Source organism: Kryptolebias marmoratus, linkage group LG4 (assembly GCF_001649575.2).
Source record: "Kryptolebias marmoratus isolate JLee-2015 linkage group LG4, ASM164957v2, whole genome shotgun sequence".
Lineage (NCBI taxonomy): Eukaryota > Metazoa > Chordata > Actinopteri > Cyprinodontiformes > Rivulidae > Kryptolebias > Kryptolebias marmoratus.
In genome coordinates, this window is record NC_051433.1 from 5,415,967 (window position 1) to 5,428,072 (window position 12,106).

The 12,106-nt window shown below is 36.9% G+C and overlaps 1 protein-coding gene across 5 annotated transcripts in view; it reads right to left on the reverse strand.

Annotated features, from left to right (window-relative positions):
- LOC108231628 (membrane-associated guanylate kinase, WW and PDZ domain-containing protein 3) overlaps positions 1-12,106 on the reverse strand; it is a 158,599-nt gene that overhangs the window by 44,019 nt on the left and 102,474 nt on the right. For all 5 annotated transcript variants that reach the window (XM_025004279.2, XM_017408789.3, XM_017408788.3 and 2 more), the window contains exon 2: positions 7,301-7,417. In XM_025004279.2, coding sequence (XP_024860047.1) covers positions 7,301-7,417 — 117 coding nt within the window. The remainder of the gene's footprint in view (positions 1-7,300; positions 7,418-12,106) is intronic.

A 12,106-nucleotide genomic window follows, 5' to 3' on the forward strand; every position in this document is an offset into this window, starting at 1 on the left:
CGCATTTATGACATTTATTACATAAATAAGTCTCCAAATGTCCCTAAATTACAGGTTTTAACTAAAGCATGCCGGATTCTTACAAATTACAGCATAAAAGTAGATTTTTATATTTTAGTCTGTTATTAAAATTAAATTAAAGGCAAAGTGACAGTCCAAGAGAAAAAAAAATCTGCTTAAAGGAGTAATACTATCACTAATTTGTGCAACCAAAAGCAAGAGATACCCAGAGTTTTAAGAGCCCTGCAGCAAAAAGCTGATGCAAACTCCTGGAGAAAATATGAATTTCATACAGAAAAAAAATCTACTTGGGTTGATTATTCTTTTATAAATCAGTATAGTTTCATAATTTATGAGAATTCAATAGCAACATACTGTATACAGGCAGCAACGAGAGGGATTTTGTAATAATTAAACACTCAGGTAGCAGTGATCTGTTTGATAATAGTGTTCTATTGAAATAACCCTAAATAGGTTTCCGGCCTTGTAATACGACTGTTTTAAAACCGCCTGTAAACAAGCAGCTTCTCTGAAGTTGATTTTTTTGAAAGTTGTAGAATTTGTGCCAATTAGCGGTGAGAAGACTGTAGATTCTGGTGGCTCGATGGCCAATTAACCAACTTTATGCTGCTGTTTTCTTTTGTTTTTCCTCTCTTACATGTTCTCCCTAATTGGACTGTGACAGCCCTTCTGCACCTGAGAAGTAAAAACACACAAGTCAGAAAATCGTGCTCAAACAGACCATCCTTGATGCCACAGTTTGTGTTACCAAAAGCAGTTGACGTTGCATTGTGCATGAAAATGCCAGCCTCTGCTTCTCATTAGCAGCTTGTCTGCACGCTGGCACTGACTTAGGTCGCTCTAAAATGTCCCTTGTAGCCCAATTACTTTTGCCAGTTATGTACCTGCCAAGAAACTCCCCAAGAACTCATCCCGGATGCAGCATTGATATTTACTGTGAGCTTCTTACTATGGATCAGTTCCCGAGGGCATAATGATGCAGGTCACTGAGCTTCATTAGAGCAAAAGCAGCTAATCTTATAAAGCAGCTTTCAAAACATCTCATCAGCTTTCATTTATAACACGAAGATTGACACTTTGGATTTACCTTCAAACAAACATATGCTGAATGAGTTTTCAGAGAAGAAACAGAAAGAAAGGTGCAGCAAACACACTGCAGTCAATTGTCAGACAAAAGTAGGAATTTTTGCAGAGGATTAATCAAAGAAAACCATTTTCAGTTTACAAGTTGCACAAAGCAAGTGATGCTTTCAGAATTTGCATCACAAGAAAAAGGAGAACACCGGTCCTCTCTGTCCTGCTAAAAATCAAACAGGATCAGGAAATCTCATGTCAGAACAGCAGGTTTTTAGCAGGTGTGCTATTTTTATCAAGCATAAAGGCTGCAAACAGATGGGCATGGCTGTCTGTTCATTGTTGATGATGTGCCTGTAGTAACAGGAAGAGCAAAGTATGCTGAATTCAGGTCACAAAAAAGAACAGTTTTTAATATGCTAAACAAAGCAGACTGAGGTAATATTGAAAAAAAAGATATATAATTTAAAAAATTTGCAAGTTTTTAATCCAAGTTTTCAATTTTTTGACATGAAACACAAAGAGTGACCTTCAAATCACATCAAAATGTGGCTTAGTTAAGAAAACCAACAAAAGTACAATAGTTTTTTCTCTAACCTTTAACAAAATATATATTCAAAAGATTTAATCAGTTCTCCAGACAAGCTGCGCCTCAGGTGACTGACAACATGCGGCTCACACGTTATCTTATGAGGAGACCAAAACAGCTTTTTGACTTTGAAGATTTAACTCAACTCTGCGGCCGCTTTGCCCCAGATATGAATCTTAACATAATGTGCAATTATTCCCATCATATTATGTCCACAAGTTGTGCCTAAAATCTCAGGTGTTTTTCATCCTGAGGTGAAACAAATTGTCACTTTGGTGTTGGAGGGTTTCACTGCTGGGATGTGTCGTTTGTAACCGTCTGACTGAGAGGATGTCAGAACGAGTTCATCAGAGCAGCCGGTCAGAAGAGGCGGCCATGAATTTAACATGATGATTCTGTGTAGTTTTATGATGGAGCTTCAGAAAAAGTGGCATTTGGTTTTGATGCTAAAACAGTGAGAAAGAAAAGAAAGACAATCGTTACAAATCCAACTTTCTTTGTCTGTTACCAAGATATCTCATGAAGCCTGAGACAACTTGACAAATCACAATAACTCAATCATTTTGCAGATATTAAGCTAAACTCTGGTGTGGTGGTAGCTGAGAGTGATCCACAACATGTATTCTGAGTGCTGAGAGATTGGATGAAGTCTTTATTAAAAATAAATTGCTAATCTATATTTAGAGCCTTGGCAGATTTTAATGAAATTCCCAGAAAGTAATCTTCAGAATTATATCTACAGCTAGTTAGCTTTAGGAGCCAATCTAATTTAAGATGGCCGCCACAGCCAGCTGAATGTAGAAAACCCAAACAGATCTAATTCAGTCAATTCTACAGATATTGTGCTCAAATTTGGGAGTCATTCGCAGCTCAAACTCCAAGCATTACTCGTTGATAAAGACTGAAAAAATTAGCTTTAGCTGTTGTTTGTCTGTTAGCAAAATGTCTTGTGAACCACTGGGCAGATTTTAATAAAACTTTCAGAAACTGATTAACCTTTGGAGTCAGTCCAATTCAAGATGGCTGCCACAGCTAATCTACTTTAGCTCCTGTCATTTCCTAACATTAGATGATCTCAGTTTAAATCTCTGGCATGAAAGGCCACAGGTGATATGCATTCCTTAAATTAATGCTTGCCCTTTAATTTATCAAGAATTAATTTAAGACACTGGAAAAAAAAGCTGGAATCGATATGTAGAATAAAGATGGATGATTTGTCTTTGCAGTTCAGTGCATGAGTTTCTGCACCAGTTCAGTGTTTTACTGAATGACTTTGTCTGAGGAGAAATTCTTCACACCATCTTTTATCTCAGTAGGAAGTCAGAACTCTGAAAGTAACTCTGCTTCTCACAGATTCACCTCTTCTTGTCTAAAAATGATGTGAAGATTTGCCTCACACAGACAGCTGCATTCTTGTTGGCTGTCTTTTATTTTTCTCTTGAATATAAATGATCTTGTTTTGTGCCTCACATACTGACCCATACAATGTGCTGCATTATCCTAATTCTGGCTGTAAAACTGTGAGGCTCAGCAGAACTGAGCCCGTGGTGTTGCTGGGACCCAATCACAAACAGCACAGATCGGCTGCGGTTCTGTGAGAGGACAGCAGTGTGCAAGATGGTCGTTAACTAAAGTGGACCACTGGCACAGCTACCCAAAACAACTCTGTTAATCCTCTTGCTGCCTGCATGATTGTCACACACATTTTAGGTTTAAATCCATCTCTAGATCAGCTAGTTTATCACCAAATTGTGGCGTTTAACACACTCGGTGAATTGTGTTATACTCTGCAATTTTGTGGTTGTCTGTGACTTTTTGAACTTGTCTTTCATACGTCTATTTAAGACTGGCTGGTATTGATTTGTCGCGATGAGAAAATCACTGCTTGAACGTCAATGCCCAAACGACCCAAACCTTTCCTGAGCAGTGAGGTACTGGGACTGCAGGAGCAACAGAACTGCTGAGCTCGAGGTACACTGAGATTTGGAAATTAGAAAACAGCAACAGCACATTTCCCATAAAGTGACTTGTGGCTGCAATAGAGTCCACGTTTTTTTGACTCCATGAAATTTGAACACTCAGGGTAGCCTTTAACATCTTTATTATCTTCAAAATAGTCTCACAGACTTAAACCTAAATCCCTCAAATGTAAAATACTGTACATTTACATTTACTTACATTTTACTTATATTGATAAAGAGCCCTTTTTAATATTTAATAAAAGTTATATTAGACCTCATCTTGAATGTTGTTTACGAGTCTAGTCACCTGATTTGGGGAGAGATAAATATTGTTAGAGAAAGTTCAGAGACAAACAACAAAAATAGCACTCAAATTACAGCATAAGTCACAGGTAACTGTGTTATGTAATTTATATACTACTGCTTAGTTATTATTGGTCGATATTCATAGGCCTGAGAGAGAGTCCTCAGAGATCCTGTGTGACAGCGGAAATTTGAAAACATGACAGTGGAGAACAGAAAAAAAAAGAAAGAAGAGGAACATTAAAAGGGGTGATAAAAGCATGTAAAGAGACAGGATTTATTTTAAAACCAGTAAGCAATGATGCAGCAGGACCATCGTTGTTTAACTGATATTGAGACCAACTCAAGAGTTAGCACCACTGCTAACCGTGTATGGAGTAAAAAATTATCTTTTACCGTCCTTAAAGGATATAAAAGTATTACTAATAATACTAACCATTGATAACTATTTGGCAGCACATCACTTCAAAAATCCACTGACTATCCCTTTAATATTCTGTAGGTTGAAAGAATAAAGCTGAAGAAATACAACATGAGTTAAAACGTGATGCTGAGTGCTCCGGATCATTTATCAGTATGGTTAATTCTTCAACCATTCATCTGCAGAGGCATAAACATCAGCAATACCCTCGAATTTAACTGCATTTTAAATCTAGAATTATGTAATCAGTCCATTAGACTTGTACACATTTTGTGAGATGCAATCAGTAGATCACATGTTTGTATGAATGATACGGTCTCAGGGTCACACTGGTTCTGAATGAGGCAGCAAAGATCAATAAAACTTTGAAGGTTCTGTCTCTGATGAATTTAAATTATTTCATTCTTTGAAGTGGTCCTTTCAGTCCGCAGTTAAATATTCTTATTGCTCCTAACAATGAAATGTGATTATACAGAATATAATTTGAATCTTTTTGGCTGCAGGTTGATGTGATCCTTTAGCCTGTTTAACTGTTTATAGGTGCTTCAGTTCAATATAAAACATGCACATATTTTTTCTTTATCTTAGGTTCAGCTGGTAAGCAGAAGTAGCTGAAGACTGAGAGAAAGCAAGGGTAATTTAACCAGAGAGAGAGCAAAATTGAAACAGAGATGGTGAAGGATGGCAGACTGAAAGTGAACAACTGAATGATGGAGGTGCCGTCGCTGTGTGAGTCCTCGTCTCTCGCTCATTAAGACAGTAATTCAAGCTGGGGATTAGAGAGTCAGACTCATGCAGCTATAGTCCACTGGCTGCTGATGCTGATGATGAATAGCAGCTAAAGGCTACCACTAAAGTCTGAAGTGGCAAATATATGCACAAGTATGTGTGAAAGAGAAAGGCAGTGTGTGCCGGTGTGTGTTCAAATGAAAGAGCAGCTGAAAATGACAGGTAGCAGCGATGGCAGAGAAATCCCTCTGTAATCACGTTCTGTCCAACCACTGTAACTGACCCAAAATACTCCCAGTGCAAGTGAGCTTTAAAAAGAAAAGTCCAATGACTATTCAAGTTAAAGCCAACAGCTCAGCTGAGAACATGACTCACAGGTAGACAAAGGTATACAAGACAAACACAGACTCGACAGAAAGAGAGGGAAAAAAAAGATGAGTTTGTGAGAAAGATTCTCCTTGTTCAACACTAAGAAAAGGGAAATTGAATATACATGAAAGGTAAGTAGCTTACTTCCTCAAAATTTCACACTTGTGCGTGCAAGTTCCTTCTGAACAAGTCAGGGCTACCTCAGGCCCTGAGGGGGTCAGGAGTGCAGTGACAGAGCTGTACCCAAACAAGGCGTCAGGAGCAACTAAAACCTTGACTGCCCTCAATTACGGTGTTCATCTGAGCAGAGTTCAGCTTCACCGTGACAGAAAGAATATATGTGTGAAAATCCTCACAGTCATTCTATTGGTACATTTAGGTCAGGTGCACTAATGCAGATTTGCACTGAGCAACATCAGTGTATCAAACATAAACACTCTAAATTATAGCAGGTAGGGTGAAGGCGAAGGATAACACTTTTGCCTGTGTCTGTCTGTGTGTTTGTGTGCAAAATAGATTGTGAATCGTTGGACATATTTTATTAAAGCTTACAGGAAATATTCATTGGTTGTACATCTACAACTAATTACGTTTTGGAATCAACATGATTCAAGATGGCTGCTAAAGCCAAATGACCCTAAAAAACACAAATCTGGTTACAGCTCAGGGAATTTTACAAATATTGAATGAAAACTTGGTGTTTTAGTCACTGAGACTAAACCCTATAGCACAAACTCTGAGCACTAAGAAATATTTCCATTAACCATTTAGAGTCAACTCTGTTTGTCTGTTAGCAAAATATCTCATAAACTCCTGAACAGATTTTTATTGGAACTTTCAGGAAATAATCAGAAGATGTGCATCTACAACTGTTGGAGGAAATTAATTCAAGATGGCCTCCACAACCAGCTGACTTTAGAAATCGCAAAAAACGGCCATAGTTCAGTCAGTTTTACAGATATTGAGCTAAAGTTTGATATGGTAGTAGCTGAGAGTCGTTCACAACACACTTTGATCGTGACATCTGGAAGTATCACATGAGATTTCGCCAAAACAGATACAACTCAGTCATTTCTCAACTTAAGAAGATCTTAGTCTAAAACTCTGGCTCCAAACACATGCAACACCATGAAACACTTTGCTGAAAAATAATGGACACATTTTCATGCAAAATTTCTCCTGGCCACTGGATCAGCAGCTGTTAAAATATGCTAAAACCAAAGACAGCTCCACTTAGTTTGAATTACTCTTACCAACACAGCTGCCATTCTGTGCAGTAGTTCTGTCAGTCCACAGTACTGACCTTATTTACCACCCCATTATTGATTTTAGAAAAGAATAATCGGTGGTGACAGCCTTGCTGAGTACAAAGTCAGCAAAAGAAAGCACAGCAGGAGAGGCAAAAAAAAAAAAAGCTGGGTTATTTATGGACAGAATATGACTTTGATCACTGTGATGATAAGGTACAGGAGTAAATAAGTTACATGCGGGATCGAGAGATGTCCTTGACTGTGTTGCTATGGTGACGCTTAAGTGTGTGTGCTTTGTAGTGTGTATGAAAAAGAGCTTTGAATGACAATTCATGAGTGAAGTAAGTGATTGTGATGTGTGTATACAGACCTGTTTAATGGAAAGAGAGCGCTCTAATGCAGCTCCTCGTGTGATGGATTTCCAGTTGTGGGATGCATTTGGAGCATTCTAATTATTCCCATAAGGTGCTTTAGATAAGAGCACATATGCACTGAAAGTGGGTTATACTGTACACTCCTGGCTTGTGTTGCACTTGCAGCTGGCTGTGAGTGCTGTGAATTGGAGCTTGCCTGGTGTACTTACAGGGTATGGTGCGTAGGTAGAGGTTGTCCCGGATGATCTGCTGGAGTTTGTGGTCCAACGAGCCCTTCTGAAACTGCAGACTGAGGTAGTGGCGCAAGTCCGTGTTCAACACTTTACCTGCGTTAACAAAGACAAAAGAAAGAAGGATAAGCGAAAACATGAAGGTACTTTCTCAGATTAATTCATTTTATCCCGAATGTCCTCACATTTATGAAATATGTGTTTTTTATAGAGCTGTACAGTGTTTTATATAATCCAATATTAGTATAAACACAAGTAATTCAAAAATAAAAATGTAAGAACAAAGTTGTACAGTTACATCATGGTCATTTGACATTTTGTTACCTGAAAGAGCAGTGAATACATTCAGAAAGCCTCACAATAGAATCCTAAAGGGTTTATTTGCTATAAGATGGCTATTTTAGGTTCCTGAACAAATGTCCTCCTGTCCTCTTGACCACCTGTCCTCTAAAGCTGGGAGTTTAAATCCTTTCAGATTTACATTTTAATTCCAGTTTGATCACTGAGGGAGATTTACAGAGGAGAAGATCAAAGGTTAAACTTTTTTTTCTTTACCTTTTATCTCTTCTATGAAATACCTTAGTCACTGTATGAATGCTGAGTCAGCATTTACACTGTTGGTTTTCAGTTTCTTCCATGTGTTTCTTAGATCATACAGTCAGCTTTTTAAATCATTCATACATCAAAACTTTGAGATCATTTAGCTTTGACTTTTGGTTTTTGTAACTTTTTGTACTTTTAAAATATTTAACTTTATTTACAATTTGTTTTTCTCTTTGAAATGAATAAAGAACTTTTCAGATCTTTGAAGAACTCTGTGCTCTTTAAGATCTACCTCAGTATACTTGCTTCATTTTTGTGTTAATAATTTAAGCTTTAAGTTTTTGTTTAATTTTTCTAACTTTCTCTTTCAGCTACTTTTCTGCTGATTTTAGCATAAACTATTGTTGGCTAATTTTAGCTTTTACCTACTATTTTGCTAACTTTTATCAGCTAATGTTCTGCTAACTTTAGCTTTTAGGAAATATTTAGCAAATTTTAACTTTGAGCTAATGTTTTGCTGGTTTCAGCTACCGTCTTACTAATTTTAGGTTGAAGCTAATTTTAGCTTTCAGCTACTGTTTGATAACTTTAGCTTATACTCATTGTTTCTGCAAATTTATTTTTTTAGGTTCTTTTTTAATAATTTTAGTTTATAGTTAATGTTACTGTTATTTGGTAATTTTAGTTTTTAGCTTTTCGGTCCTTCGCCTGTCAGCCAGCTTTCATTTCTCTGGTTTAAAATAAATTGTGGTTCGGGAACAGAAAAGGTTCCTAGTGAAGAAACAATTAAACTGTGGGTCAAACTGAGCTAAAATGTATCTCAGATTGTTTTCTGACTTTGACTGATGTTAGTTTGCTGCAAAAAAAGCAAACTGGTCTGAGCAGAATTTGAATCTTTTATCTGACACAAGGAATCTGAAATCTGATCTGCTAAGCTGAAGCTGCTCGACTCTCCTTATCGTTTTAAGGGCCTCACAGAAGCCTCAGAAACTTTCCACTAAAGATGTTCAACCTCACAAGTGACATACCACAGGATTTCGTTTAGAAAAGACAAAAAAAAGGAAGCTTTGTTGTTGCTCTTAGCTCCCAGAAGCCTTTGCAGAAACAAAGGGAGTTCATGCAAAGTTTGAGGCAAAGGAAAAGCTGTCACAAGCAGGCGGGGGGAAAGAACGTGATGAACATGATTGGTGACAGAACATGATGAAGAGTTTAGAAAACAGGAAGAGGTCTTCCTACCATCAGCTTCTTTATTTATTGATGGAAGGAAAAAGAGAAGGATTTGAATCAGATTGTTTGCAACTAAGTAATTATCTGTTTCTTCATTTCTCCTCCATTCTTCATCCTTTCCCCTCAGTATCGGGCACAAGGACCGAAAAGTAACAAGCTTGACTTTGTTCTGTAAATATAAGTCGGACTTAAGATCAAATTTTTGAGACACTGCCTGTACAAAAAGAAAAACAAATGTAGTTGACTAAGAAGGGGTGAAAATAATGAGGATGGAGAGTGTTTATATCGTAGCAGCACTAGAACAATATCATTTTAAGTTTTGAACTTACTTCTGCTCCAAGTTTCGGAGGCTCTTCAAAATGCACCTCATGTCCACAGACTTTACTACCTTCTGTCACTGTTTTTAGGAGCAGTCATCCCAGCGGGCCTGACTTTTTAAAATATTGCTTGTATGTTGTCTGTCTGCTTCTCCAAAGACAACAACATCACAGCTGTTCTCGCATACAAACACAAAGAGCGGGTAACCAAAGCTCAGTCTGGAAACTTCATCTCACACTTGTCCCAGAATTTCCGGTTTTTTGTTCAAATTTAGTTTGGACTCACAGGAATTAAAAGGCAAACGGGGCTCTGCAACGAACTGCATCCCATATGCTGACTAAAAGAGCCTCCTTTTAATGCACAAAGAAAATGTTATTTATGTGCTGAGTTAGAAGTTTTTGCTTCTACATATAAATAATAGCAAAAGACAAACTCTTTAGAAAAATTAAATTAATGATGATTGCAATCTTTAAACTAAATCATGGATCAGTTTAGCATTCCAGTAAAAATATCTTGGCTTTTGTAGTTTTCTTTTCTTTTGTTCTGGGCACTATAAATGGCTGAAATAGCACAAAGTATTCAAAAGTAGCATTGCAAAAAAAAAAAAAAAGCATGGAAAAATTAAAAAACAGGAAGACAATGGAGTGAACGCTGAATCAGCATTCACACAGTAACAATCCCTCTCTTCTTGTACCCCACTTGTGAGGATTTTCCCTGCCAAAAAAAGGCCACAGAAAGAGGCAGCTTGACACAAAATACTGCATCACTGCAAAAATTACCCGTTTAATACATATTTCATTTTAAATCTGTACAGGGCTTGACATTTGACAGCACCTCAGTATATCTCTTTTCAACTTCTTTCTTGACATTTTGGCCTTGCACAGATCCACATACTTCACTTTATGCTTGAAGGAACACATATCAGAAAAAAAAGAAAGAAATCCTTAACCTACCCAGCAAAAGTTAGAAATTTAGCACCTGCAATGCTTTTGATGGTTATTTTTTTTTTTTGTAAATACATCTATTTAATCCCACTTTTAGGCTTTTGTATTTTCTGTCCTTTTGCAGCAAATGTTTTTCTTTGAATTTCCTCCCTGAGGTAACATCCGCATTTTCCTGCTTAAGTACAAGAGCCCACATTTTATTTTATTTTTATTTTTTGAAAGCTTAAGATTAGGAAAAAAAAGAAAAAAGAACCATTGATGTTGTGAGCTTGTGAAGCCCATTAAGTCCATCAGTACTGGTCTTAAAAATAAGCCTGACATGACTTTTTTTCTGCCTTTGCTGAATTTCAAAATTTCTGTGCCAATCAGAAGAAAAATACTCTGAATACTGAATCGCTTTAAACTGTAAAAATGTTCTACGTTTGTTAAAAAACAAAACTTTAATGAAGAAAATAAGTTACCACATTCTTAATCATTGTTTGTTATTCAGAAAGCAATCAATAGTCAGAGGTTTTCTTGTATAAATGTGTGTAAAGCAGAGAAGTAAGCATCCTCAGTCAGCTTTATTAGATAATTAATCCAACAGAGCTTGCATGTAAAGGGACATAAACATGTTGCTGTGACCTGTCCGATGCTGTCCAAGTACAGTGAGGCCTTTGTGGCTTCCTGTCCTGTCAAATGCTGTTAGAGAGACAGTCACATCAGAGACGTTTCTCATTCCTCCTCCCCACTGATAACGCCGCTATTCTAACAGGGCTCATTTCTCTGTCACTGGGATTCAATGGGCTCTATTGTACCACATCAGATATCCACTCTGTTGGAGTATTTTTCTTCACAGTCAGACCAGGAAATGAAGATACTCTACAGTAACTCATTACTGCCTGCTACTGAAGCAGGGAAGTAATGGGGTTTTTTTGTCTGTTTGTCTGTAAAATTAACAAAATATCTTGTGAACCAGTGGATGGCTTTTAAGGAGCTCTCAGAAAGTAATCACTGCTGACTGACTTTTGGTGTCAACCCCATTCAAGATGCCTGCCACTGCTCATCCAACTTAGCCAAGCCAACACAAAAATGACTGTAACTTAGTCAGTTTTACAAATATTGAGCTAATCTTTGGTGTGGTAGTAGCTGAGAGTCATTCACAACACATGTTCTGAGTTCTAATACATTTGAAAATATTCATAAGATTAAATGCTGAAGATTTCAGATAACATCAACTTCAAGGTTTGATCAAAATGGCAATAATTTCATCATTTTCATTATAACACAAATGGATGCAAGTGCAAACCTTCCATTTATAAATAAAAAATAAAATTTTATAATTTTATAATTTTATAACTACATACTGTTTTATACCTATATAGTGTTTTATTGCACTGTTTTGTATTTTATTGTGAAGCACTAATTTCTGAAAGGGGCTATATAACTGCATTTTACTTAATAACTTATTTGCTAATTTGGTCTCATTTTAACCAAAATTTATTGTTTTAAAAATATTTCATTACTTGAGTTCCTGACTTTTACAATCCATGTTTTTCAGCTACTCGATTTACTTCACTGCAGCCAATCAGATGACAGGAAACTGGACACAATTTATTCCATGTCTCCTCTGCTGTGGCCTGAATTCTTGGGTTATTCTTAGTAAAATAACCTAACAAAAATCACAGCTCCTTTCATATCAAGCTGTTACTTTACATAATGATCCTCCTGAAGATTGCCTCCTCTCCTTTGTTACCCTGACATTTTTGCAAAA